The sequence below is a fragment of the Malania oleifera genome, chromosome 7, assembly GCF_029873635.1.
Source record: "Malania oleifera isolate guangnan ecotype guangnan chromosome 7, ASM2987363v1, whole genome shotgun sequence".
Taxonomy (NCBI): Eukaryota; Viridiplantae; Streptophyta; class Magnoliopsida; order Santalales; family Ximeniaceae; genus Malania; species Malania oleifera.
In genome coordinates this window covers 70,345,266-70,373,151 of record NC_080423.1, presented here as the reverse complement: position 1 = coordinate 70,373,151, position 27,886 = coordinate 70,345,266, and the positions used below count along the sequence as shown (strand labels likewise).

General features: G+C 36.1%; 1 protein-coding gene across 1 annotated transcript in view; it reads right to left on the bottom strand.

Moving 5' to 3' along the window:
- Positions 1-22,177, bottom strand: part of LOC131159698 (psbP domain-containing protein 6, chloroplastic) — a 29,821-nt gene extending 7,644 nt beyond the window's left edge. The window contains exons 1-2 of the mRNA XM_058114807.1: positions 21,821-22,177; positions 14,280-14,596 (exon numbers count right to left, since the gene is read on the bottom strand). Of these exons, the coding sequence (XP_057970790.1) occupies positions 14,280-14,596; positions 21,821-22,118 (615 nt within the window). The 5' untranslated portion in view covers positions 22,119-22,177. The remainder of the gene's footprint in view (positions 1-14,279; positions 14,597-21,820) is intronic.
- Positions 22,178-27,886: the final 5,709 nt, after the last annotated feature.

Genomic DNA, 27,886 nt, shown 5'->3' with positions numbered 1-27,886 from the left:
ATAACTAAACCCGTTACAATCTAAAGTGCCCAATGAAATCAAATTCTTTCGTAGATCTGTTATATGCAAACATCACATAATGTTCTCACAACACCATCAAACATTTTAATTCTGATATTCCTTATTCCAACAAATTTGCATGAAGCATCATTTCCCATAAAAAAATAACCAAAATTTACTGACCTGTAGGTGCTGAACCAATCTTTATTTGGTGTCATGTGATAAGAACACGCAAAATCTAAGATCCAATAATCTGTGAGGCGATCTAAACTAGATGAAACAGAAAGCATATCACCATCACCGCTCTTTGAGTCTCCTTCCACTACATTCACCGATTTTGATGAACCCTCTTGATTTTCTACATTCCCCGTCCTCCTTTCTGGATAATCTAGTTTTATGTGCCCCTTTTTCTCGTACTTAAAACACCGTATGTCCTTCTTCTTGGACTGGGACCGAGATTTATTGTTACTCGATCCGCTCCAAAACTTGCTTCTCCCACATTCTTGGTTACCTTTCACCACAAGCACTTCACTTTGTGAAATCTCATCGTTGGCTTTCTTCCTCTTAAGAAAACCTAACAGAGCAATTGTGACCTCCAAATTTAGGGTTTCTTTTCCCCACGTCAGAGCTATAACCAAATTTTCATACGTATGAGACACGGGTAGGGAATTCAGTAGCATCAACACCTTGTCTTCCTCCTCGAACTTCACATCAACTCGCATCAAATCACTAATGACCTGATTGAATATGTTGATGTGCTGGTTCAAATCTGAACCCTCTGCCATCTTAAGCCAATACAATTTCTACTTATGACACAACTTGTTCGTCAAAAACTTGGACATATACCAGTTTTCCAGTTTTTACCAAACAGTCGTAGGAGATTCCTCATCCATGACATGATATAACATGTCATCAACCAGACAAAGCCTGATAGTCACCACAACCTTCCCTTCCAATTCCTTCCAACTTGTTTCGTCCATGCTTTCTGGTTGACTTTCATATAATGCATTCACCATACCCTGCTGCACTAACAGATCCTTAACCCTCCTCTGCCATAGTCCGAAATTTTCCGATCCATCGAACTTGACAATGTCGAACTTTGCAGAAGAAATCCCAAAAGTCATTGTAACCAATTGCTCTAATACCAATTTGTTGTGCAAATCAATACGCAGCGTGCGGAAACCGACCTTACAATGCAGAAACCAACGATGAATAATACGGAAACACAATCACACAAATTATAAGAAAGCAATAAATAATGACACAAAGGATTTAGGTGGTACAACAATGCCTACTTCCACGGGAGCAAACGACTGTAATTTTCACTATCGTGTGTCAAATACTAGAGTTACCACATACAACATTGTATATATGCTAACCCTCTTCAACCCTTCAAAGGTTTTCCCCCCGAAATCCCTACCTATTCAACTTCCCAATTCAAAATTCAAAAATAGTGCTGAGTAACCAAGCAAAATCGTCGACAGTTTCGGACATACCGCCGACAGTTTATTCCCGAGACCAAATTGTCGACGTAACCATCGATTTTCTCTGCCAAACCGTCGACGATTTCTTCCTGAACCAAACTTTGTCGATGCAACTATGCAAAACAATCGACGGTTTCCTTTGCAAACCAGCTTCTCTGTTTTTTTTTTTTTTTTCATCATGTTTTATTTGTACATATGTTCCACTCAATATATGAGTCACATATTACAACACCATCAAAAATAAAACCTTTAAGATGATGCATGGAAATCTTTTCCTCAAGTCTACCATGTAGTAAAGTTGTTTTAACATCTAGTGGTTCCAATTCCAAATCATGCATAACAACGTGAGATCAATGCACGTATAGAAGCATATTTAATAATTGAAGAGAAAACATCATTAAAATCCAATCCTACAATTTGACTATAACCTTTAGCAATTAACCATGCCTTATACGTTGCATAAACTTCTGGGATACCTTCTCTTTTCTTGAAAACCCATTCGCAGCCTACAATCGTCTTTCCCTTGGGAGGCTTCACTAATCCCGAAGTGCGATTCTTGTGCAAAAACTCAATCGCCTCTTGCACAATCACTAACCGCTTAGTGAAATCAACACAAGAAATTGCTTCTAAATATGTTACGGGTTCTCCAGCTTCATTGATTTCTTGTGCAACTATCAAAGCATAGTCAATAGGATTAGAATGACAAAATTGTACAATATATAGATACCTTGTTGGTAATTTGATCTCTCTTTTAGGCTTGTGTCTAGCAATGCTATAAGATTCTTCGCGTGGCATCTCTTCTACTTCACTAGTCTTAATTGTGCCAATCTATCTAGAAGCATTCTACTACAAAGGGGCAGTGTCATCTTCTCTATCTCCACTTTCTTAATGTTAGTCTTGACTTTGTCAATTTCTGCAATGGTATCTTTCTCCTTCTTTGGGTTAAGAATTACCATCTGGTTGTCAAAAATTTTTGGGTGTCCTGCAAGGGAAATTAGAGCTAAAAGCCAAGAAATGTATTTTTCTTGGTTATGCAACCAAGGTGAAGGGTTATATTTGGTGTTCACTTGGGTGACTTGGAGTCTGAACACCAAATATAACCCTTCACCTTGGTTGCATAACCAAGAAAAATACATTTCTTGGCTTTTGGCTCTAATTTTTCTTGCAAGACACCCAAAAATTTTTAGATTAGAATAATCTATAGATTTATCAAACCAAACCTCTTCTAGGGTCTTAAATTCTAAAGTTGAGACCATAGAATGATTTATTAAAGAGCAAGTAGTAGAAATAACCTTTGCCCGAAAATCCCTTGATAAATTAGCATTTGAGAAAAGACATCGAGCTCTCTGCAAGAGAGTTCTGTTCATATGCTCAATTACCCCATTATGTTGCGGTGTATGTCTTACCGTCTTATTCCAGACAAGATCTTCATTTTTGAAAATTTTTTCAAATTCGAGTGAGCAATACTCCAATCCATTATCAGTTATGCGCCACTTGGCCTTCTTTCCAGTTTGTTTCTCGATCATTGCTTTCCAGTACTTGAAATATCTAAACATTTCATTCTTATGCTTCAAGAAGAACACCCAATTCTTTGTTGAGTGGTCATCAATGAAGGTAAGCATGTATCAAGCTCCACATTTAGAAGGAAAATGAGAGGGCCCCCAAAGGTCAGAATGTATATAGTCTAGAGTGCTTTTGGTTATGAGGATGCTGGTATTAAAAGTGACTCTCTTTTGCTTTCCAAACACACAATGTTTTCAGAATCCTTCTTACCTACACTTTTGCTGCAAAGAAGACCTTTTTTGCTTGTAATATTAGCCCTTTTTCTCTAATATGTCCCAACTTCATAAGTCATAATTTGGTAATATTGTAATCTAGCATATAGAGGAATGAGAAACAACAACAGCACCTGAAACTATAGCACCTTGCAAGACATATAAATTAGGAGGTAATTTATTTGCTTTTAGAATAACAAGGGCGCCTTTGTTGACCGTCATAACTCCACCTACAGCAGGGTACTTGTACCTTTTGGAATCAAGGGCTCCAAGAGAAACAAGATTCTTCTTCAAATCTGAACATGCTAAACTTCGGCGAGAGTTCTCACAAGTCATAACACCATCATGCATTTTGATTCGTACCTTTCCACTCTCAGCAATTTCACAACCTGCATTGTTGCTCATTAATACAATCCCACTAGAGACTGCTTCATATGAGGAAAATGAATCTTTATTCGGACACATATGAGATGAGCATGTTGAATCAATCACCCAATGATTTTTAAAGCATGCATCACTAGTAAAGGAAAAAACAAATTCAACACCTTTGAATTTGTTATCAACAACATTTTCTTTAGCCTCTTTCTCATTCTTTATTTGAATTTGTCCTTGTTTGTTCTCTTTATTTTTGTTTTTCAACTTGTAACAATCAGCCTTGATGTGCCTTTTTTCTTGCAATAATTTGCCAAATTTATTCACATCTTGTTCTTGATTTGAATCTGTGATCTGAATTTCTTTCCATGGTCCTTCCCTTAGCCACCAAAGCATCTTCCTTTCTTTCACTATTATTTCCTGCAATATGCTTCTCCAGTAATCTTTAGAGAATAATGAAGTTTTAACATCCTCTAAAGAAATAGTATCTCTACAAAATAAGAAGGTTTCTTTAAAATGCTTGTAGGAAAGAGGTAAGGAACATAACAATAGAAGGACTTGAAAATTCTTCATCAATTTTGACAACTGAACTCAAATCTGTAATAATGAAATTTAATTCATCTATGTGAGTGTTCATGGACACAACTTCTGCCATCTGCAACATATACAAGCGGTGCTTCAAATGTAATTTTTTGGAAGGGATTTTGTCATGTACATCAACTCCAATTTAAACTGTAAACTGGCAACGGTCTTTTCTGAGAAGAATTCTCTCAGAACAGTGTCTGAAAGGCATAACTAAATTGCTGTCGAACCTTTTTCATCCATCTTGTCCATTTGATCATTTGTCAAAGCACTCATCATATTTTCTCTTTTCCTTTCACCAAACCCTTTTGAGTCAATACATCATGCATTTTTACTTGCTAAAGATTAAAATTATTGGAACCATCAAAATTTCTCAATGTCATACGATGTCGAAGCCATTGGGAACCTCACTTTGATATCACTTATTAAGATTGATAGGTACAAGAATTGAGAAAATACGTGAATAATAAAATAAAAATGCAAGAAAATAAACACAAGAAATGCAAAATTTATATGTGTTTGGATTATAGCCTAAGCAAATGTATTTTTGTAATTTTTTTCTTCATATACAAGAATAAAAACATAAACATAAAACAAAAATGATACTAAGCAGAACCTAAAATTTTAAAAAGCAAGGCAATAAATTTTTATTTTTGTTCTCTTGAAGAACAAGAATAAGGAACAAAGAAAATATGGACCTAACGCAACATCATAGGCTTACTAATTGGACAAGCACAGTAAATTAATTTTCAAGAGACCACAGGAGCATACCAAAGTTCATGACGCTTTGTCAAAAGGTCCTCAAGCTGCTTATGCAATTTCGAGGGGTCTTTCCTTGAGTCACACCAATTTCTCAATTAAAGCTCTAATGTTCCTACAAACCATCTCTACATCTTTGAGCTGAAGGTTTATATTTTGCTGGATGATTTGACTCTCACAAATCAAACTCAGAAAGTCCAAAAACTTTTACAGCTGAAACTCTGTTCTATGTGGGCAGATTCAATTTCTCTTCAAATTAATTTCACAAGAAATTCTCAATTCTCATATATAGATCCTGTTTTTTCAATGTTCTTCAAAATCTTGCAACAGATTCAAAGCCTATTCCTAAAATAATATTATTTTATTCAGGCTGAATAAAATACACTATGGGAAGTATTTCCCAAACTGATGCAGTTGAGAAATCGATTAACCATTACTTCGAGCAATGGTTACTTGATTTCTACTCAACCAAAATTGAATACCCACAACTTGATTTCAGTTACCTGATTTATATCGTAGGAAAGCAAGTTATGGAAATTTGATTTTCAACCACAATCTGACACATCAGTTTCCACTACTCCTACACTTTAGTTCATGCATGCAACTAAACCAGGTCCACCACTTAACATGCAGAGCCACTCTCTCTGCTGAAACTGTAATAAGTTGTGCACTAAATCCTCTGACTGCAGAGATCCGCCATGAATTCGGGCTCCAACACTCTTGATTTGAACACCAAGGAAGAAGTTGTGACGAATCACAAGAAGCACGAGATCAACTATATTTGTGAGTTATGTGCTATTCCCTTTAGAATAAATTACTGAGGGTTTTATACCCATGTGGGTTTATGGACAGTTTCATAATTTAAAGCGCCTTTTCAGTTAACTTTGCCTTTATTTCTGTGTGTGTGTGTGTGTGTGTGTGTGTGTGCGTGTGCGTGTGTGTGTGTTTTTTGTGACAGGTTCAATCAGGAATCTGGAGAAATTCCCTTGAATTTTGCAGCCTTGATTGAGCAATATATGCTGTTATTCAGGAGTATTAGTTTTTTTTCCCTACTAGAATCTGAGTGGATGTGTTTATCACTTTCACTAGTAAACTAGCTCAGGTCTTGGGTTTTTGTCCTCTGTTATCTTTCTCTCCATCTGTTTTGCACTCTAAGGGGCAGTAGCTTTTGTTCTTTCCTTCATGTCTTGAATTTCTAGCTCGTTTAATATTGTTAATCAGCAGCATTTAATCCGCATTTATTTAAAAATCAAGTAATAATGCAACTGTCATTTCTGACGAAGTTTTAACATGAACTTTCTTAATTATGTCTATTTTCTTTCTTCTCTACTTTGTCTTTTTTTGTCGTCTCGCACTCCCAATGCTATGCTTACTTTGCTTTTTCGTCGCAGCTTTGCTAGTGATTCTTCACCAATCACAGAAAATATTTTCCCTGCAATTTTCATGGCCGACCTTAGTTCAATCCATCGTATAAGGAGAAAAGCCTAATGCCTATACATGCATGGTACAAACTCCAGAAACACCCCCAAGATTGTTAACAATCTCCCACTTGGTGCTAAAAAATATATCAATGGAGAGCATTGATTTTTAATGCATTTTAATTATGTGCATTGATTCTGGACACTCAACATCTTTACTGGATACATTTCTGCCGCTTGTTCTGGACAGGCTCCAAAAGTGTGCTTTTGAGCTTATTAGTACTGCTTTATATTCTTTCTTGCAATTTTCCATTGCCAGTTTGCTCAGCTGGTTTGAAATTTTACCTTCACAAAGGGCACCTAGGGCGTGTTTTCAGAACAAGTGGACCCAAAAGAGTTGATTTTCAGAGCGATGAATTAATTTCTAATACTTACATTCTCTTTTGATAAATAGTTCTATTATTGATGTCTAATATCTGCATCTTCCCAACTGCCGCAATGTCACAGATCACCCTACAACTTGTAACTGTCAGGAAGAAACTTGCTGGTGTAGCTCATGCTAACTTGGAACAGTTTGAGGTCGGTTATGTGCCTGTGATTTTCTCTAATCTCACTTTCTGTTTAGTGCACAAATTCTAACAGTTGTCAAATCAAGATTCAAATCATGAATCAAAATTTCAATTTTGGGAATCAAGAATCAGAAGCAAATCAAATCATAAGATTCAGTACAAATTTCCAAAAATCAATTCTAAATCACATGCATATATTGATATACGAACAAGCAAAATAGTAAAATACATTTAAATTTTGAAAATGAAAAGAATCACATTTCATATGTAGGCTTTCCCTAAACAAATGAGTTAAGAAACATTAAATTTTAAAAATAAAAAAAATAAAAAAACTTTTGTGCTGTTTAAGGAATCAAGAAAAAATAATACAAAACTGAACTTTCAGCGCCTATCAACAATTAAAAAATATTTCATGCATATTCTTTCTCGAATTAAAAATAAAAAAATTAATAATTAACCTAAAAAATGATAATAACTAAACAAACTACTCGAAAACCAACTTTTGAATCTTAAAACACAACAAAACATAATTACCACCTTAGCCAATGAGTGTTCTACTCCTTTTCAATGGTAGAACACTATACTCCTCTAAGAGTAAAGAATAGTTTTGAGAAGGCTACATTTGACCTAAAGTTGCATTTTCTACTATTTTCTAGCACAAAACTGATGCAAGTGAGGAATAGAAGGTAATCATGTAAAAATAAAGCAATAAAAAATGTTGTTTTTGGGGTTTAAATTAGTCGAGTCAGTCAGGATATGATAGGTCCAAAATCGTGTGCATCAATAGAATTGGATAAATTCATTAGATTCGGCAATGATTCAGTTATTTTAAATTTTCTAGTAAGATTCGAATCAATTTGGTGTGGAATTGATATGAATTGTATGAATCGAATCCGGAATTGTAAGATTCTAACAACTATACTCACTTAGTCTAACACTTTCAGAAAAAACAGAGAGAGAGAAAGAGAGAGAGAGAGAGAGGGATGGAATCAGGCTCTGTATGTTAAGTGGTGGACATGGTACAGTTACATGCATGAGCCTAAGTGCAGGAATAATGGAAACTGATTTAAGTGTTAGATTTTTTGCTGAAAGTTGAGTTCCCAAAACTCTCTTTCATATAGATAAACCACAGAATGGAAATTAAGTGATGATTACTCGGTTTCGAATAAACATTACTTGATTTGTACCATTCTTGCACCTGTTTTCCCCCAAAATTTGCATGGTGACTCGATTTCTTAACAGAAATTGGTCACTCAATTTCTCACTGCATTCATATTGGGAAATTCTTCCTGAAATGCATCATTTTGGGAAATATTTGAATAAAATAATATTATTTTGAGAAAAAAAATTCAGAGATTCCAACTCTCCCTTGATGCCGTCAAAATGTTGCAATGGCAGTTGAAAAATCGATCTTGGGATCAAAACAGAGAGTCAAAATATTGTAGTACAAGTGAGATTCTCATCAATTTCTCACAGCAGAGTCAAATCTCAGGAGGGTACAGACTATGGTCGACTGTCTTCTCACTGGTACAGTATACTAACTGGAGTACATGATATGGGAAACTGGATCAGATACACATGGTTATTATTAGGTCAGATAGGGTTATAAGAATGGTTATTCAGACGGAGTTCTCTCATGACAGACCTGAGAGTCAAAGGAAGGCTTAGTCAGGCCATGATGCTTGGGAGTGCTGCAACACTGGAAGGATTTCAGGTTGGATTAATGGCAACTGGGAAGTGTCTTGATGACGAAAAAAATGAAAGATAATTACAGAAGGCTGTGCAAATCAGCAGGCTTTATGCCTATGTGCAACAATGGCAAGGAACTTCGATTATGGGTTAGCGGTGAGGATTAGCTCTGACAGCCAAAAAATTTCCAGCCAAGTTTGATGAAGGAAACTCTTTTCTGTAACCAACTTTGAATCAGAAGCAAAAGCACTATATTGTATTTCCTTTTTTTTTAGTTCTTTCTCTGAATTTCTGAACCGGCAACAACATTTTTTAGCCTGTTGCTCTGCCACCTTTTCTTCTGCTGCAGTAGCAATGAACTCTCTTTTTTTTTTTTTTTCTTTTCTGGTGGAATTAAACTTTGGGACTTCAAGTTGGGGATTTTGACTGGGGGAAAATTGGGTGAGTGTGGTACAGATGGTCAGGGTGGAGATGAGGACTGGATAGTAACAAGGGATTGCTGACATGGCAACAGTGGAACGATTTGCAGGTGGAATGAAGTGTGCTTTGATACCATTGATGTGGAACAGCCAAGAAAGAAGAGAAGGCATAGAGAAAATAAAAGATAATAGATAGATAAATAGGGGAGAAAGAGGAGAAAACAGGGAGAACAGGGGGAGAGGGAGAGAGGGAAGCAGCAGCAGAGGAGCACAAAGAAGAAACGAGTATGCTAGAGAGACGTCTGACACAAGAAAGAGAAGACTTTAGGCAAAGATATTAATTAATCTAATAACCTAACAAATTATAACCATAAGCCTTCATTTACAGGCAAATAAAAAAATGTTAAGCAAATACCAAAAACTACAAATTAATCCGTGACTAAAATAATCAAAATACTTAAATTAAATCAAATTCCTAAAACATCTATATTTTCAAAATTAAAACGAAATCCCTCTTTCTAAATCTTCAAGTAGAATATGATCACCTAGAATTATCCATAGGTAGGACCCATAATTAATCCATTTGAAACCTGGAAAACATGAAGGAAAGGAAAATATGGAGGAATACAACTTCTCTTGCTTGATTATCAAGGAAAAGAAAAAGAAAACAAAACACAAAGTAAATGAATAAACTTTTTTATTTTGCATGTCATTGACATTTGATTTTTTTCTAATTTTAATTATATTTAAATAAAATTTAATTTTTTTTAATCAATTAGCACCCACTCTAAGCCCGGGCTACAAAATGGTAGGTAGCCCATCTCCCATTCTGTACTCCCTTTACACTCCTCTCAGGTTTTGACCTCCAACATGGAAGTCCCAAGCTTTAACCATTGGAATGCCTTCTTGGAGATATAAATAGTACTTGGCATAGAGACAAAACAAATGCAAAACTGATTTCTTTCTTATTTTCTTTTCCTTTCCTTTTCTCTAACAAAATCCTTGATCCAAATTGAGCTTAGATACATTCCAACATCTGAGCCAAGGGGCATTGGTAAACTATGCTTGACTTTAATTAAATAACCAAGTTGCTAAAGAACAGCATATATAACTACATATTATATTCATTTGGTCAATAATGATTTTGAGGCATAACTCTGTGACCTTATTTCTGATAAAAGGAAAACACAAACAATAATTTTTTACATGCCATTAGCCTCCCATTCTCTAGGTGCACTCAACATGCCAGTTTCAAAAACTTTTCAGGATGACAGCATGCAGCATATTCCCACACAGTTAAAGCAAATTTTAGTGTAAAAAAAAAAAAAAGAACAAGCCTTAAGTCCCACTACGCGAGGTCGGCTACATGAATCATTTTCTGCCAATTTATGCGATCATGGACCATTTCTTTTGACAAATTCAATTAAATCCTTACTATCTCATTTCAAGTTATTTTAGGTCTATCCCTACCCCTTCTACTGCCCCCCACAGTAACTAAGTCTTCTTTACTGGCACACTATGTGGCCTACGTTGCAAGTGCTCAAACCATCTAAGTCATCCATCTCTTATCTTATCTTCTATAGGAGTTACACCTAACTTACCGCAAATATGTTCACATTCCTTAATTTATCTTTCAATGTTAGACCACTCAGCCATCTAAGCATTCTCATCTTGGCAACTTTTACTTTTTGGACATTCTGTTTCTTCATCGCCCAACATTCTAATCCATATAGCATAACTAGTCTTATAGCCGTCCTATAAAACTTCACTTTTAATTTTAAGGGTATTCTATAATCACAAAGCACACTTGAAGCACTTCTCCATTTTACCCAACTTGCTTTAACTCTATACATTACATCATCCTCAATTTCTCCTTCAACTTGCATAATAGATCTAAGGAATTGAAATCTACAAGTGCTATTTATTTCTTCATCATCAAGTTTAACCTCGTCTCCAATATTCCTCCTATTATTACTGAAATTACGTTGCATGTATTCTATCTTATTTCTACTTATCCTAAAGCCTCTAGATTCCACAGCTTCTCTCCATAATTCTAACTTAGCCTCTACTCCGTCCCTAGTTTCATCAATCAATACAATATCATTTACAAACAACATACACCATGAAACCTCATTTTGAATGCTCTTAGTCAATTGGTCCATCACTAAAGCAAAAAGAAAAGGGCTCAAAGAAAATCCTTGATGTATACCTATGGTGATTGGAAATTCTCTAGTTTCTCCATCTATAGTCCTTATACTAGTCATTACTCCATTGTAAATATCCTTAATGACATTAGTATCTACTACAGAACTTTTCTAAAACCCACCATAGAACTTCCCTAGGATACCTTATCATATGCTTTCTCTAAATCAATAAATGTCATATGCAAGTCCCTTTTCTTTTCCCTAAACTTTTTCACTAATCTTTTTAAAATATATATAGCTTCTGTAGTAGATCTCTCAGGCATAAAACCAAACAAATTTTCTAAGACCTTCGTTTCTAGCCTTAATCTTTCTTCAACTACCCTTTCTCACAATTTCATTGTATAACTCATAAATTTAATTCCACAATGGTTATTACAATTTTGAATATATCCTTTATTTTAGTATATAGGTATTAAAGTGTTTTTCCTCCATTCACCTGGCATTTTCTTAGTTTTTATAATTGTGTTAAATACCATAGTTAACCACATGGTCTTAAATTTTCATGAAATTGTTGAAATTTCCACCGAAATTTTTAGTTTTCGTCACCCTCGAAATCGAAATGGCAGTCGATTTTCATCTTGCATAATTTCCATCGAAATCTCATCGAATCATCCGAAATTTATCAAAATCTCAAAATTTCAGCGAAACTTGTTGGAATTTTAACTATACGATGAAATTTCGTCAGAATTCAATTAAGAAATTTAGGAGTGAAGTGAAATTTTTATCTTAATTTATTTTATTTATTTTATCAAAACAAAAGATTAATACAAGTGCTTTTAAAATTATATGAAAAAATAAACTTACAGTAACATTTCATTTAACCATTCATGTCTAAATTATCATAATTTGTATAATAAATAATATTTAAATGATTTATGAATTTCATTTGTACTAACTGAATATGCTTAATGTACATTATCTTACAAATAAGTTTGATACACATACTATTTTACAACTTTTCCACCTTATACAAAACATAGATGTATTTAATTTTGTAATATATTGGTCCTGAAACTTATATTATTATGTTTGTTAACCATTTCTAAAGTTTCACAAAGAATTCCATGCTTTACTACTAATTTCTGCTATATTTTTTAAATCGAAATCAAAATTTCCAAACTTTTGGAGCTTCAAAATTTGAGTCGAAATCAAAATTTAAGACCTTGGTTAACCATATAATTCTATTATCACCGAAGCATTTTCAAACTTTAATTGGGATGTTATCCGGTCCTATAGCTTATCCATTTTTCATTTTTTTAGTGCAACCTTAACTTCATTAACTCTAATTTTACAAATAAATCTCATATTTTTAGTCTTTTCCTCATTTGTCAATTCTAAGTTTAACCTTCTTTTTGGTTTTCATTAAACAACTTTTCCTTTCTCTAGCTTTAGCAAGTTTAAATATATCTTTTTCCCCTTTTGTATCTAACCTATCATACAAAGTACAAACTATTAAATGATCTGTGTTTACCTTCACTAACAGCCTTTTTTGCATCTTTTCTCACATTTTATACTTTTCAAAGTAATTCATGTTTCTACATTTTTGCCACATTTTATACCATATTCTTTTTGTATTAATGGATTTTTGGACATCTTTATCCCACCACCAACTTTCTTTGCTATTCAAGAATCTTCCATTTGAATCACCTAAAATCTCTTTTGCTATCTTTTTAATAGAGTTAGCTAATTTACTCAAGGAGTATTTGCATCTATCTCATCCTCTATTGTCCAATCCACATCTTTGATCATTTTATCTTTAAATTTTATTATATTTTCACATTTTAGGTTTCACTACTTAGTTCTCTTACACTAGTTTATTCTGTCATTTTTCTTTCATTTTTTAATGCATATATCTAACACTATGACTTTATGTTGTATGGTTAGGCCTTCACCTGGAATAATTTTACAATCCTTGTATGACAAACAATCTACCCTCCTAGTTAAAAAAAAAATCTATTTGACTTCTATTTTGCCCACTTTTAAAGGTTAGTAAGTGTTCTCTCTTCTTAAGGAAAGTATTCATTGTAATAAAATCATATGACATAGCAAAATCTAAGATCATCTCCCCGGGCTCATTTTTGTCTCCATATCCATATCCTCCATATATCCTCTCATAACCTTTATTATTCCCTTCCAACATATCCATTCAAATCTACTCCTATGAATATTTTCTCAGTCCCTAGTATGCCTTGTACAATACTATCCATATCTTCCCAAAATTGTCTCTTAAGATTTTATGCTAAGCCTACTTGAGAAGCATAAACACTAATAATATTTATTATCTCTTGCCCTAAGACCATCTTGATTTTTATAATTCTATCCCCTACTCTGCTTACATCAACAATGTTATCTTTTATGTTTTTGTCTACAATAATTCCTACTCCATTCTTATATTTTTCTTTTCCAATGTAACAAAGTTTAAATCCTGATTTATCAATTTCTCTAGCTTTCTCCCCCACCTACTTAGTTTCTTGAAGGCAATAATATTAATTTTTCTTCTAATCATTGTGTCCATAATTTCCATGTTTTTACCCGTAAGTGTCCCTACATTCCAAGTTGCTAATCTAATCCTAGTTTTTTTAACTAGTTTCTTTACCTGCCCACGTCCAGAATGATATAGAAACCCTCGCATATTTGACATTGTACCCGGGCGACAACCTAGCCCACCCTCGTCCAATTTTCACTACACCCGGGTGGTACAAGTGCAACGTGTCGCTCGTAGGGGACGCCCCAACAAATATTCGGTAAGGACCACATAACAATTACAAAACAATAGCACATTATAAAAAAATTATAATTTTTTTCTCAACTATTGCATTCCATGGATTATGAACACTTGGATCAGATTTCTCCAAGCCCCAGCATGCGTCAGAAGTGTTAAAGAATTTTAATTTTCATGCTTTAGTACCATGAGGCACAACAGACTACAAATGCATGTGTTTGTGAATTTCTTTTTTGCAAAAAGAGAGGAAACTAAGCCTATTAGAAAGGGGATTTAGAAATTGTACCGTTTGTTCACCATGCTTTTCAACTGAAGTTTCAAGGAGTTCATCTGAATCATATGTGTTCCCCGTGACAAAAGGGCCAAGAGAGGCAATCACCTTCTCAGGGCTGCCAATTTCTTCAATTTTGGCATTGGGTTTGTTAGTCAGACGTATTAAAGGAGAAGCCACAACTTGGATTTTTCCCTGCTTTTCATCTTCAAATTTTACCTCCACCCAGGGCTCAGCACATTTGGGCTGGCAGTAATTTCCAGAGAGTATGTTGGCCACTCGTGTCTGCTTCCAAGTTGGTGGAAGGATAAACTGGTAGGGCTGCACATTCCCTGTAATTGAATACTCCAGTCACATCAGAACATATTAAAGCAACAAAACAATTTTATTTTATTTTTTTGAGAAAAAGGTTGCAAGAGAAATTCTTGGGAAGTTAGGTAAGTTTCTCTTCTAAGATATGTCTCTTTCCTTAATTTTTGGCGGTCTATAATTGATTAATTGTTTGTAACAAAATTTAATCTATATCCAGAGAAAAAAGTCCTAGTTATCCCATAACGCTTCCACTGCCCTCTTGATTGTGTTGTTATTATCGGGATTAAATGTAAAAGTAGAAAACATGTTAGCATCACATTTATAGCTCCCTTGCTGAAGCAAACACAAAACATTAGAGAAGCAAAGGCAAGTTTAAAACATAAACAGCTGCAGTTTAGATATAAACATCACTGTTTGGGAGCAAGGAAACCATTTATATTTTTCCATTCAAATCCACTTGACTCATGAAAACCTTAATCTTTTGCGAATATAAAATCTAAAAAGAGGTCAACAAAAAGTGGAAGCAATATTAAAGATGAGAATTGCCTCAGCTTGCATTCCCATGTTCCTGAATTGCAGGTCTTACATCATGCACATGAGTGCAAAACATGCATTCAGTTCTGAAACAAGTAAGATCAGCTCAATCAAACTGAAATATAAGATGATCAATGCAGATATTTTTATTTTCGCCAAAGGCAAATAGGCTTGCCCTGCGACTGCTACAGTAAAGATAAATGTCTGTTCTATATAATGGTAGATGCAGGAATTATATCTTGTGGGGATGAAGTATGATGCAATGTTAAAATTTTGCACAAAAGTATAATGTTGGGAAGAGACTGCACGGGCAAGTACATGGGAAAACTTGAGAACTGGGAAGGTAGTAAGCTTTATGAAAGCTAAAAAATTATAAGCAAAACTGTGGGATATTCTGTCATAATGAGAAGTTAATACATATGGTTAATGTCGTTGCCAATGCTAAAAATGTGGCAACGCATGTGCAAAAAGTTGTTAAGTACATGTGCAGTTGTCGAATGTGAAACAACACAGCGATTTCCAAGGGGAAAAACTAAGTTCAGCACCAATGAAGTACAAAAAATTACAGCAAAAGAATCTAAGCATAGAGATTGGATAAGAAGACTCTCTCTCTAATAAATTCTGAATTTATGGTCTTTTATGTATAAAAAAAAGGGCATGTGAACAAAAGGACAGAGATTTTATGAGTGTATTTTGCAAGCATCTGATGATCTAGTGAAGGATAAGATAAGATTACAAAAATAATATTAGCCAAAATAAATGTGAAAACTTACTCCTTTTCCACCACAACAGAAGTTCTAAAGCAAGTCCATGTGCAGATGTCCAATGTACTCAACATGACGATTTCCAGGGAGAAGCTATTTAAGTTCAACACCAGTGAAGTACAAGGAATTACATCAAAATCTTCTTAGCATAGATAATGGATAAAATAAATTTCTCTCTACTAAATTCAGGATTTTATTGACAATTTTTATGCATGAAAAGTGCCAGTGGCAAGAGGGGGGGGGGGGGCAGCATAAGTGTGTTTTGCACACGTCTGATGATTCGTGAAGGCTAACATAAGATTACACATATAATAGGAATCGAATTAAATGTGAAAACTTACTCCTACACCACAACAAAATTTTAAATCTAGTATAACTACATGTTTATTATTTAACACTAAATGCACAAGCCATGTTGAATAGGTTGGAGCTTAGAATGAGTATCACATTGACTACCCTAAAACATCGGTATCACATATCAGCGCCCATGTTGGCATGTAGATCTTTTGAGCAATGTCATGTGGTGCTAAGGATTTTGCATATGTCACGTTATCAATCAAAAAACATGCTGTCTAAAATATGCCTATGAGCTTCATTTCTCTCAATCTATGTGAACTAATCATGGAAAGAAAGCGGAGAATTTGGGAAGATTAATATTCTTAAAGGTCAAACTCTATATCATTCTCTATGTGGAAAAAAAAAATGAAAAAAAAAAAAGCAAATATGCAGCCAATATGACTAAACTCAGTTGTCTCTGGATACGATGTGCTCTTGAGAGAGATGAAAAATTTGATAGAGCAAGCACAAGGCCAAAATTTATAATTAGAATAAGCTTCCAAATCCAACATTCCTCTTGTACATGGTCAAAGACCATATCACTTATTATTCTGGAAATGTTACAAAATCTTCACAACAAAATAAGTGCAACAGCCTACAACAACAACAACAAACCAAGCCTTACGTCCCATTAGATGGGTCAGCTACATGAATCCTTTTCAGCAGCCTGTAGAAACATATTAACTCTGCAGAAATTTCTCCATTTCCTCAGCTCATGTAAAGGGATAATTTTTTATACAACCAAAACTACAAACAAGAACCACCCCAGCCCCAAGGCAACATTAACATAAAAAAATTTAACTTTTTTAAGTCATAGGCTGAAACAAAAGAAGGAGCCCTTCAAAAACCTTAATAACAGATGTTTAAGAAACAAAGTCTTGAAAAGACCACTACTTCTGAGGTTTCACATTCCTTCATATAGCAAGGTTCCTTTTGTTCCATATATATTGAAACATAACAGTGTGGATCAATCACCAAAATCTCTTTCTTTCTATAAGCCCACAAGACTAGGAACAACTTCCATGACAAAAGGTGCAACCCAAGTGTCATAGGCCAAACACTTCACACCATGTGAAGAGTCATGGGCAATGTAGCACACAAGCTTAATTAGTCAGCTGAAAGTAAACCACACATTTACCACATGAACAAGTTCACAAGCATCAAATGCAAAGTGCATAGTAAGCAGCAAGCAAACATGAGTCAATCAGTAAACCACAAAGCAACGGATTTCATCTTACTACCCCCCTGTAGGAAAGATATGTTTAGCTAGGGAGGCAAGTAGGCTAACATGTTTATAATTTCTAGTGAGTTATACAGAGATTGATGAAACTCACCCTTCCCTCAAGAGCTTTCTATGTGATTCCTACTCTAACGCTAGGAAGCATCATTGTAACTCAGAATTCATACTACCCTTTTTCTCTAGGGCATTACTCTACACCCACTCAATGTGCACAAAACAAGCAGTCACGGGCAAACATAAGGCCTTGAACAACCTTAATTTGAGACATTCTCCCCCAATTATGCGGACAACATTTTCATAGATTTTGATGCTAAGTACTCTTCAATTTTCTTCATGAACAGCTGCATATCTTCATTTCTAAGGCCTTTTCACTTCACTAAAAACTCATGTTGTTGTCACCTTAATGCTGTGAGCTCTCTATCAGCAAAGATTTCTTCAATTTACTATTTTTCATGTTGCGTGGTCTTCAATAGTGCCCAAGTTGACCAAATTTGAGTTGAATCTTCAACGCCGTAGTTGAATGACTTGAGTAGCTCATATAAAACATACACCTTCATCCAAGCCACCTTCATCCAAGCCAAAGATCAACCTTGTAAGGGGCCTTCCTGAATTTGGCCAAGATGGGGATTGGTCCTTCATATTGTCGAAGTAATCTCCTATTTCAAACCTATAGTGGCCTGATATCTCTAAGATGGAGCTTAACAAGCACTAGGTCACCCATGTTGAAGTGCAGTGGTCTTCTCCCTTGATTTGCCCACTTCTTCATCCACTTAGAAGCTTTCTCCAACAGGCTTGAGCAATTTCTGCATTGCGTCTTCATTCTTTGGTGAAGATGTATGCTCTTGTATGACTCATATATGAGGTAACAACGTCTGTTGGAATGTAACATGCTCAGGGCTGCCTTAAAGAAATGAGTATTTTAATAGCAAAAGAAGTTTAGAGTAAAAACATACAATTAGGAGAATAAGACATCTCCTTAAGAAAATACGAGATAGTCCAGATAAAAAACTGATAAAACCAAAAATCAAAGAGAACGAAACAAAAAATCAGCACAAGAGAACAAAACAATCGTGCCAAATATCCGAAAATCACCCCTTAAATTTCCCATGACCCACAAAGCAAAGAGAAGCCAAGTAATGAATCTTCTCCCAAACCAGCAAAGACAAACAACTTATTCCCTGGTAAAATATGCACTTCGCATTCCAGCCACAACCCCCAAAATACTGCAAAGAAAGCACAAGCGCTGCCATTTCCTTTTCCTACCAAAACCAACAAAAGAAACCGCCAAGAAATACTCCACTGCCTCTAGGACAGACCCAGCATTCTCCGAAAAAAAATCAAATAACCTGTTGCATACCCTCCAAGAAAAATCATATTGCAATACTTGCTGTGAATGGTGACGCTTGATGATGGTCCATGGGCATGGGTCACCAAGAAATTGTAAAAAAATTATTAATGGAAGGCAATAAAATGCAGTGTTTTGTTACAAAGAGTGTCTGAAACTTTTATTTGCTGTGCCTTGACATGTTAGGGAATGTCCCAACCGGGTCCAAAAAAATAATTAATTAATTTCAGACAGGTGTCAGGGCATGTAAAGCAAGTATCAGTATACGACACAGGTTGGATACTGACCCTTCAAGCTCCTGGAAGTGTCAGTGCTTCCTAGTTCAATAGCTATCTCACTCCTCCTCTATTTCATTACACAAACTAAACATATTGTTGATGAGGTGTTCAAATGACCTAACGAAGCTAAATTGGTCCCATGCTATTTAACAAAAATTAAGCACCTTTTAATTGAAGGAGACCAAGATGAGGAGATTGTGAATGGGGTCCCGTTGGACGTGCCAAAAAGATGTTTATGACAAATGGGTGTCCAAACACCTTTTAATGATGAGGTGGACGGTGGTGATTGGTAATAAAATAAGGCGTGTGGATGAAGTGGACTCGTTATACCAGCCCCCATAAGCGTATTTGGGATAAATACCATATTTCATATGGGGTACCATGTTATTAGAGACGATAAAAAGGGAATTAAAGGAGCTGTAGAATATTGTAGAAAGGAGGGAGAAGGAGAGGAAGGTGAACAAACATAGATTATAGAGGGAGAAAGGAGACAGAAAGAAATAGATTAAAGATATAGGAAATTATAAAAGAAAGAGAAAGAGAGAGGGGTAAAATGGCACTAGGCCATTAGCACTAGGCTAGTTATATTATTTGTTGGATTAAATGAAGTCAGTCCTTACAAAATAGATTACAACCCCATTTCTCATACTTAAACTTGAGTTACAAAAGATTCCCAAAATATGCCATTAGGTGACACCAATCTTTAATCTGCCAACCCACTAATAAGTGCTATTTGCATATTTATTGACACTTCTTTGTTGGTTGACTTTTCCTTCTTTCTTTCTTTATCGACGAACTTTATTTGTAATGTTCTTGCGATCAACTATATCGGCAATTAGGTGGTAGATGATACATCTTGTTGCATGCTTGAGCCAAAAGACATCCTACTCGCCTTGGTTTCTCTTTTTCCTCGAATGATACATCACATCCGATCAATGGCATGTCTTTTACGAATGGGCATAGGCGAATCTAGATTCACCAACAACAATTGCCCGGCTATCTATGGCATTCAACATCTTGCTCACCTTACTCCAGTCATCACCTTACCTCTCACTATTGGCCTGTGGTGTATTGTATTGGTAAGCCAATATTTGCCTAGGCAAACAAGGTGCATTCTTCACTCCTTTTGCCTAGTTTCCGAACGGGGCATGGTAATTTGTAGCTATTCAGGCTTGGCGATGTCAATTTCGCCTCGTCTAGGCAACTGCCTTTCTGCCTCGCCTAGGCAAAACCATTACTTAAATCTTGTGGCTGTGGTTCTACAACGTATACCTCTCACCCGCCTAATCCCTTAGATTGAAGCATGCCATGTGTAGTGTCTAGGTGCTCATAAGTCGCATCCTTTGTGAGTTTCAAAGATTTAAATCACTATGGATTTTGGTATTATCTCACTTTTTCTTCATTGTGCTATTTAAACCATTTTTCTTCCCCCTTTCCTAGCTCTAGCCACTTGAGGTTTTCGTGTCTCATCAGTTCAAGTTTTGCATGATCCCAAGTTGCTTCCCTAAAGGGTGACTAGGGCTGTGGAGGATCTGACTTTACTTCAAAAAGTGGCAAGGGAGGGGAAGATCTAGCTTTGTCTCCTCTAAAGGCAAGCAATTCATCCTTTCCTAAGAAACGGTGGGCAAACCTTTCGTGGAATAAATAGTTGAGGGCATTGCACAAGAGAGCGTAGTAAGTATCCTTTCCATGAAATAAGTTGTTATTCTTGGATGCAGGTTGAGGGCTTCATGGACGTACCCTTCAACTCTCTCCTCCATAATTCAAAAGGATAGGATGTTCTTTCATCCCCAACCTTAACTCATTGTTTCAATAATGCAAAGGACATGAAGAAAAGGCATTCAGAAATCAAGGATCGCCTCTACGCTTTGAGACTCGAGATTTCCAACATGAAGGTGACAATGGTTGATCATGAGTACACAATTCTCTAGCTATGTGACTCATCTACCCTCACCCAAATTCTAAAAAAACAAGAATAAGTTTTTCCTTTTTGTAACCTAAGACATAAGAAATTTGTGGCCAAGTCTCATGCCCTGGCCAAGTTGATTTGTAACCTTGATGCAAAATAATAATATTTGATGGGGTCACGTGTGTTTTGTTTTCTCATATGATCAGTCAGACAGTTGGCCAATTGTTAGAATGATACTCGCTTTAAATTGTCTTCGCCCTACCTAGAATATCATATGACTAGTCATACTGCCTCAAGCTGTTTATCCTAGACAATCCTATCTTAATTCCATAGGCAATTTCTTGCCTTAAGTGACTGCCTCCCCCTTTCCTCGTAATTTCTTGGATAGTTGGATGATAAGTGTTTCGCCTTGCTTGGGCAACCCTATTTTTTAAATTTCTCAGACGACTGCCCTGGCTGGGCCATTATCACCTTATTTCAAGGGGGTGCACAAAGAGGGCACAAACACGTGTGTTTTGCAACATACTTTAGATGAGTCTACTATAGCTCTATGGAGCAATAAAATAAGTCTTTTTCTCTCTTCTTAACCCCTGTTTCAGAAGGAAAAAATTGAGGTCATTGTGAGGTTTCAATAAGCAACTGACTTGGAAATTCTTTCGATGACATAACTTACAATTAATGCCACCATTAAATTAACAATTTACTACCCAATCGCCAAAACAAGCAACAACACGCTTCCCGTGATGGAAACAAAGAGAAACCCAAAAAAATTGGAAAATAGTTCTTTCTAGATAATAAGCGAATCAAATAATAAAGGAAATGGAATACCCACACACACCTGCGCGAAGAGCCGGAGTGTCCCTGGGAGAGGCTTTGAAGAGGACGAAAGAAGGATCAGAGGGAGACGGCGGGAGGTAGGAGCCGACCTCGACATCTCGAGCTTCAGCCGGAGGAGGGTCTCGCCGGAGAAGAGGCAGCAGAGATAGACTCCTAAGGAAATCTCTCCGGAGAGTTAGAGGGATCCGAGCTTGACGAAAGGTGGTCAAGGCCTTCAATGACGGTTGTTGTAGTGTTGGGGGAAGCTTTGAAGGTGAAGAAGGGGAGAGACCCACGGAGAGGCGGGCAACAGAGGCCATGAGAGAGAGAGGGGAGACTTATCCGTTTCAAATTTTTGAATGCAACTAGATTATATCATATCACACATGTACAGCTTAAGGTCGTTAAGAGGGTAGCAGGTCCTTCACCCTCATAGGTGTGCATGAGTTAGTTGGACGGGGTTGAGCTTAAAATTACAACTAATCTAATTTTATTGGGTAAAGTTGAATTGCATTTAAAATTTCAAATAATTTAATTTGTTGGTTTAATAATAAAAATTAATTTTATGTTAAATCATTAAGAATATGATTTTGTTCAATTTGAACCAATTTAATGCTCGGGTGCAATGAGTTGGGTTAGGTTAGCTGTGTTGGATTTTAAATATGTTTCAATTCATGAATACAAGTGTATGACCAAAATTATGCATCCTAAAATAAAATGTCTCTTAAGATGCATTGGAATAATGGAGATATATAGGGCAAAGTTATGTATCTCTTTAATCATTGTGTTATTAAGAATGTATTATATTAAATTAAAGGCACATTCACCTTGGATGGAGAAAAAGAAAGACCACACACACACACACATATATATACGACTCTTTGATGCATTGAATCACTTATAGGAACTATGTAAAGGGTCATTGGTCGCTCTCACCACTCAACCAAGTTTGATAGAATTTTCATCACTAAACAAAATATAAGGTTGAGTAAGGAGAGATAAGGTCAAGTAGTTTTTACATTTTTGAGACTTGATCAAAAGGGATAAAAGGAAAAAAGAGGTGCTTATATTATAGTTTGGCAATCTCGGTAAAAATGGGACCAGGTCTGTCAAGTTATTTTCAATATTCTTACTTTGGTTATGTTTCATAAAATAAGTTAAAGATCTTTCTCATGTAAATTTTCTAACAAGTGGTATAGAGCAAGATTGAAACTGATTTTATGGATATATTAGAAGTTGTTTTCACATATAAAAATATCTTAATATATATTCAACCATTATGGTTTTGTAAGAACTGATAATCACCAAAGTAGCTCTTCAAATAATATGATTATAATAGAATAACATAAAATTGAAGGCTTCAATTCCATAGTGGATACTAAGAATATTTGATGAAACCGCCACACATTTAGAGTGGTGAGTATTTTCTATTTATAATGATTTACAGTTTGCATACATTAATTGTGATTACAATAGAAATGGAAAGAATATACAAAATTCAATGAGGTCAACTTAGAATTAAGGGAAGACAATCTCCTAAAATTAAGGCCTAGAATTAAGGGTCAATTATATCATATATGGGAGGCCTTTGATTGAGGCAAAGTATCCTCAACATCCCCCTCCTCGGCGCAAGCTGAGCGTCGGATTGGATCGAATGGGGAGCTTAGATCGAAAGAAGTCAAATAGAGGTCTAGGGACACTCTTTGTGAAGATGTCGGCAATCTGTAAGTGAGAAGACACATATTGTGTGCGAAGTTTGCCAAGGATGACGAGTTCGCGAAGGAAATGGTAGTCTAATTCGACATGCTAGGCCCGCTTGTGAGAAACTGGGTTGGAGCTCAAAAAAATCGCGCTTTTTTGTTGCATAAGAGAAGAGGTAGTTGTGGAAAGGGAACCCTAAGGTCACGAAGGAGATGTGTAAGCCAAATAATTTTAGCGGCAGTGAGGGCAAAAGTGTGATACACATATTCACAGCTGGAACATGAGACAGTTGATTTTTTTCTTGGTGCTCCTGGAAACCAAATTGTCGCCAAAATGAATATAATGACTAAAAGTGGAATGAGGAATATTTGGATAGCCAGCCCAATCAACATCATAGTAAGCAATTATAGCACCAGGAGAAGCGGATGGACTAAATGTTAAGTCAAAGTGGAGTGTGCCCTTAACATAGCGAAGGATACGCTTAACAGCAAGAAAGTGATCTTCAGTTGGAGTGTGCAGAAAGTGATTGACAGAGTCGACAACATGAGCAATATTTGGACGCATGATGGTCAAGTGCTGAAGCGCACCAACAAGAGATACGTAGAGAGTGGGATCCAAAAATGGAGAGCCATCGGCAGACATATTCTGGAAAACAACAATGGGAGTGTGAACAGACTTGCTGTCAAGTAACTAAGCCCGAGTAAGAATATCCCATGCATATTTCAACTGACTAATGAAGAAACCATCAATAGTGGGTGAAGCTTCAAGACCAAGGAAGTAACTAAGGTGACTCATGTCCTTAGTGGCAATTTTAGAATTGAGTTTACAAGTAAAGTTGTGTTGACTTTGGTGTGATCCCAAGAGGGAGGGTGAATTGGGATTTAAAATATTTCAGCTAATTTAAACAATTACACCAATTCATCACAGTTCATATCCCACTCAATATAATAGCGTGTATGAAAAATGATGAAACTATACGTTCAAACATACACGTGCAGCATATCTTATTTAACTCAAATGTGTGCATGCAAATAATTATAATTGTAAATGAAAGCATACATATGCGGAAATTGAAGTACAAAAATTTAAATGTGTATGTGTGTGTGTGTGTGTGTGTGTGTGTGTGTGTGTGTGAGAGAGAGAGAGAGAGAGAGAGAGAGAGAGAGAGCGACACAAGATTTGTTATCCAGGTTCAGCCAAATCAGCATATGTCCCCACCTTGGGCATACCCCCCAAGGATTCCACTATCCCTACTCACTTAAACAGGCAGAGCAAAAGTCGTTACAACCTCTCCTTACGGGGCGAGGTAAACCCCAGCTCAATTATAATGCTGAACTGAACTGGTTTCACTTACAGAGTTGAGACTCTCCAATTCAATTAATGGGTTGAACCCAATCGGTATAATAAAAATATTTTTGTACATATAAAGATGCTTCTAAATACAAGCAAAGATGTACAACATTAAAAGCTCAATACAAGCACTCTAATATGATATGCAATAATGCTCAGTAGAGAAAGAATGTTTTCTCAAAATAATATTTTCAATTTTGAGAAATGATGTGTATGATAAAATACTCAAAGATGTGACCCTATTAAAATTTTCTCCCAAAAATATATTTCAATACAAATATAGGATAACCTAGGGTTTGCTCTTCAAATAGTTTTTGCACAAATAAAATATATGTGAATATATATATATAAAATCATATATTTTAGGGACTCATCATTTATCATATATATATATATATGATAAATGATGAGTCCCTAAAATATATGATTTTAAACCCTCATTTACCTGTGTTTATCCTCATTTTATTATGTATTTACCCAGAGTTATCATTGTTTAGAGTTATGCAAGGTTTGTTTGTCTTTTTAGGAAAAATAGGTTAAAACCATGGAGTTAGGCATTACAAGTAAACAAGGAGGATTTGGAGGATTCAAAGCTCAAATTCAGACATTCAGCCAAGCTCCGGAGGCTGCATATCATAAATGGACAAGAAGATGATGCTCGACCATATGGCGCAACCAGCAAACCACAGGAGCGATTTAGTCTTTCACTGCAAACTCTAAGGTTCAGACTAAGATCAGAATGTTGTAAGGTTTGACCAAGTGACCCATTGGGGCGACCATGTCAAGATACTGGGACAGAACTAAAATTCAGAAGTGCCAAGAGTCTCAATGAAGTGTTCGGCCAAGAGACCTTCAGGGGAGACTATGTCGAGATGCTGAGATTTCCTAAAGATCGAGATACTGCAAGTCTCGACCATCAACTTGACCATCAAGACCCTGAGGTGCAACGAAGTCGAAGACATTGAAGATTAGAATCCCTGACTTCCCACGAGTCTCGACTAGGGCGCACACAAGAATGACAGAGGAGTGACTTGGTCAACAACGATGATCTCCTGCGCGAGATTTGCTGCAAACCTTCCTAATTTGTAAAACAAACCTTGTAATCCCTAGAGCCTACAAGTATTCGCTACGAACACAAGCTCTAGGTTCCTCTTTGGCTTCTCTTAGGTGAGTGGCAGACCTAGGAAGTCATTGAGAGCCAAGATAGAATAGGAGTGGAGTAGTTTTGGTTTGTGCATGGAGTGTCCAACGGCCTGTAACAACCAATGGCGTTCATGCAACAGCCGTGTATATTAGGATATCCTCTTGTGCTTCTAGCGTTAGTGATAGACGTTTGAAATGATAAAGGGAAGATCTTTTTACTCTTGCTTTCATTTATTGCTTTCAATTTACTACTTCCCATTTACTTGCTGTGTGTTTGATGAAAGGTGGCAGATAAGGATAAGCATTGCTACGTATTAGTTAGAGGGAAATAGTCGGCTACGGAACCATGGAGGTGTTCGTTATCTTTAAGACAGGGTATATTTCGGTTCTCGACCAAACTTCGGATGGTTGGTGCACCCTTGCTACCCTGTGCCCTCGATCGCCCTTCTCCCACTTTGGCCCGCTCGGGTTAGTACTTCTATGGAAGTCTGGATGAACGTAGTTATAGGCATGGTGTCCAGCATCTGATTTAGACCACAGTATCGCTTTGTAGGAGTAGGGTAACTTAAAAATTTACTTGATTTTCCGTATTATAGATTTATTTGCTTTCATTTACATGCTTTCCTGTAGTTTTTAGACAACCACCATTGCAAAATACCATCTTTCACTTCTTTTTCATAACAAGGCTTTAATAAACTAAATTGGAAGTAGTTTAATAACTACGCTTCAAGTCTCTAAGGATCAACACCCAACTTACCCACTTTCTACTGAACTTGGGATACTTAGGTTTTATAAATATTATTTTTGGTAGTTAAGGACCCAAGCCTTGGCGAGCCTACCAATAAATACGTTCTTTAATAAAGATTTTTGCAAATAAAAATGTTTGGAGATCTGGGATTTTAAGCTCAAATGTATATGTGCAATAAAGACAATTAAAAACAAATGCCCAAAAAAAATACTCTCTTCAAAAAATATTTCAAAGAATGTAACAAAGAGAGTTGGAGAGTATGAAAAATTTAACCCCAAAATGATTTTTGAAATAAAAAAGTATGTGGGGAAACTTTTATTAAGTGAAAATTTTGAGAGAAAATATTTGTTAATCAAAGTTTCTAATTAAACAAATGGAAGGGGTATTTATAGTTTTTCTGAAAAATATAACTGTTAGAGACACGCTCGGTATTATTAGAAAAGTTTAATTAAATTTTAACCCAAATTACCGCAGTTAATTCTTGGCAACCCGAGAGATTCGGTCACTCGGTCCTTAGGGCCAGTCGTCCGAATAGACACAGAACTTGTATTGGGTTCGGGTGCCTATGGGTGAGTCCGATTAGTTGAAGCCAATGCGATTTCCCAACCTTCGTAGGTTTGGGCGCTCGGTTCATTGTTTGGTTTGCTAGTCCTCACTATTCGGTCGCCTGGGGTGATTTTGAATTATAAGTTCGGGCGGTCGGGGCAGGTAAAAAGTGTCAACATAAAGGTTCGGTCGACCGTGGAAGATTAGTTCAAATCTGGGCCAGTCGCCTGAGCCAAGTCAAAGTATTGACTTTTTACCAATTCGGTCAACCGAGACATTTTTAACGCCCTATGTTCGGTCAGCCAAAGCCCTTTCAGAGTTAGATTTAGGTCTTGTTTTTTATTAAAATTCACCTCTATTCGCATAGTTATAACTTTTGATCCAAAGGGGATTTTCCATGAAGTGTTTGGGGACTTAAAGTCAATCTATGTCCTTTTGAGCATTAAAACCCTAAATGATGAAAACATTTCTTTGAATGATTTTAGTTGTTTAAGAAAAAGGTTTTTCTTTTATCATGTTGGGTTCCCTAAGGTCTGTCTACGGTCAATCTGAGCATTCAATCCATATCATGCAGGATGCATGCATTATTACAGACCAAAA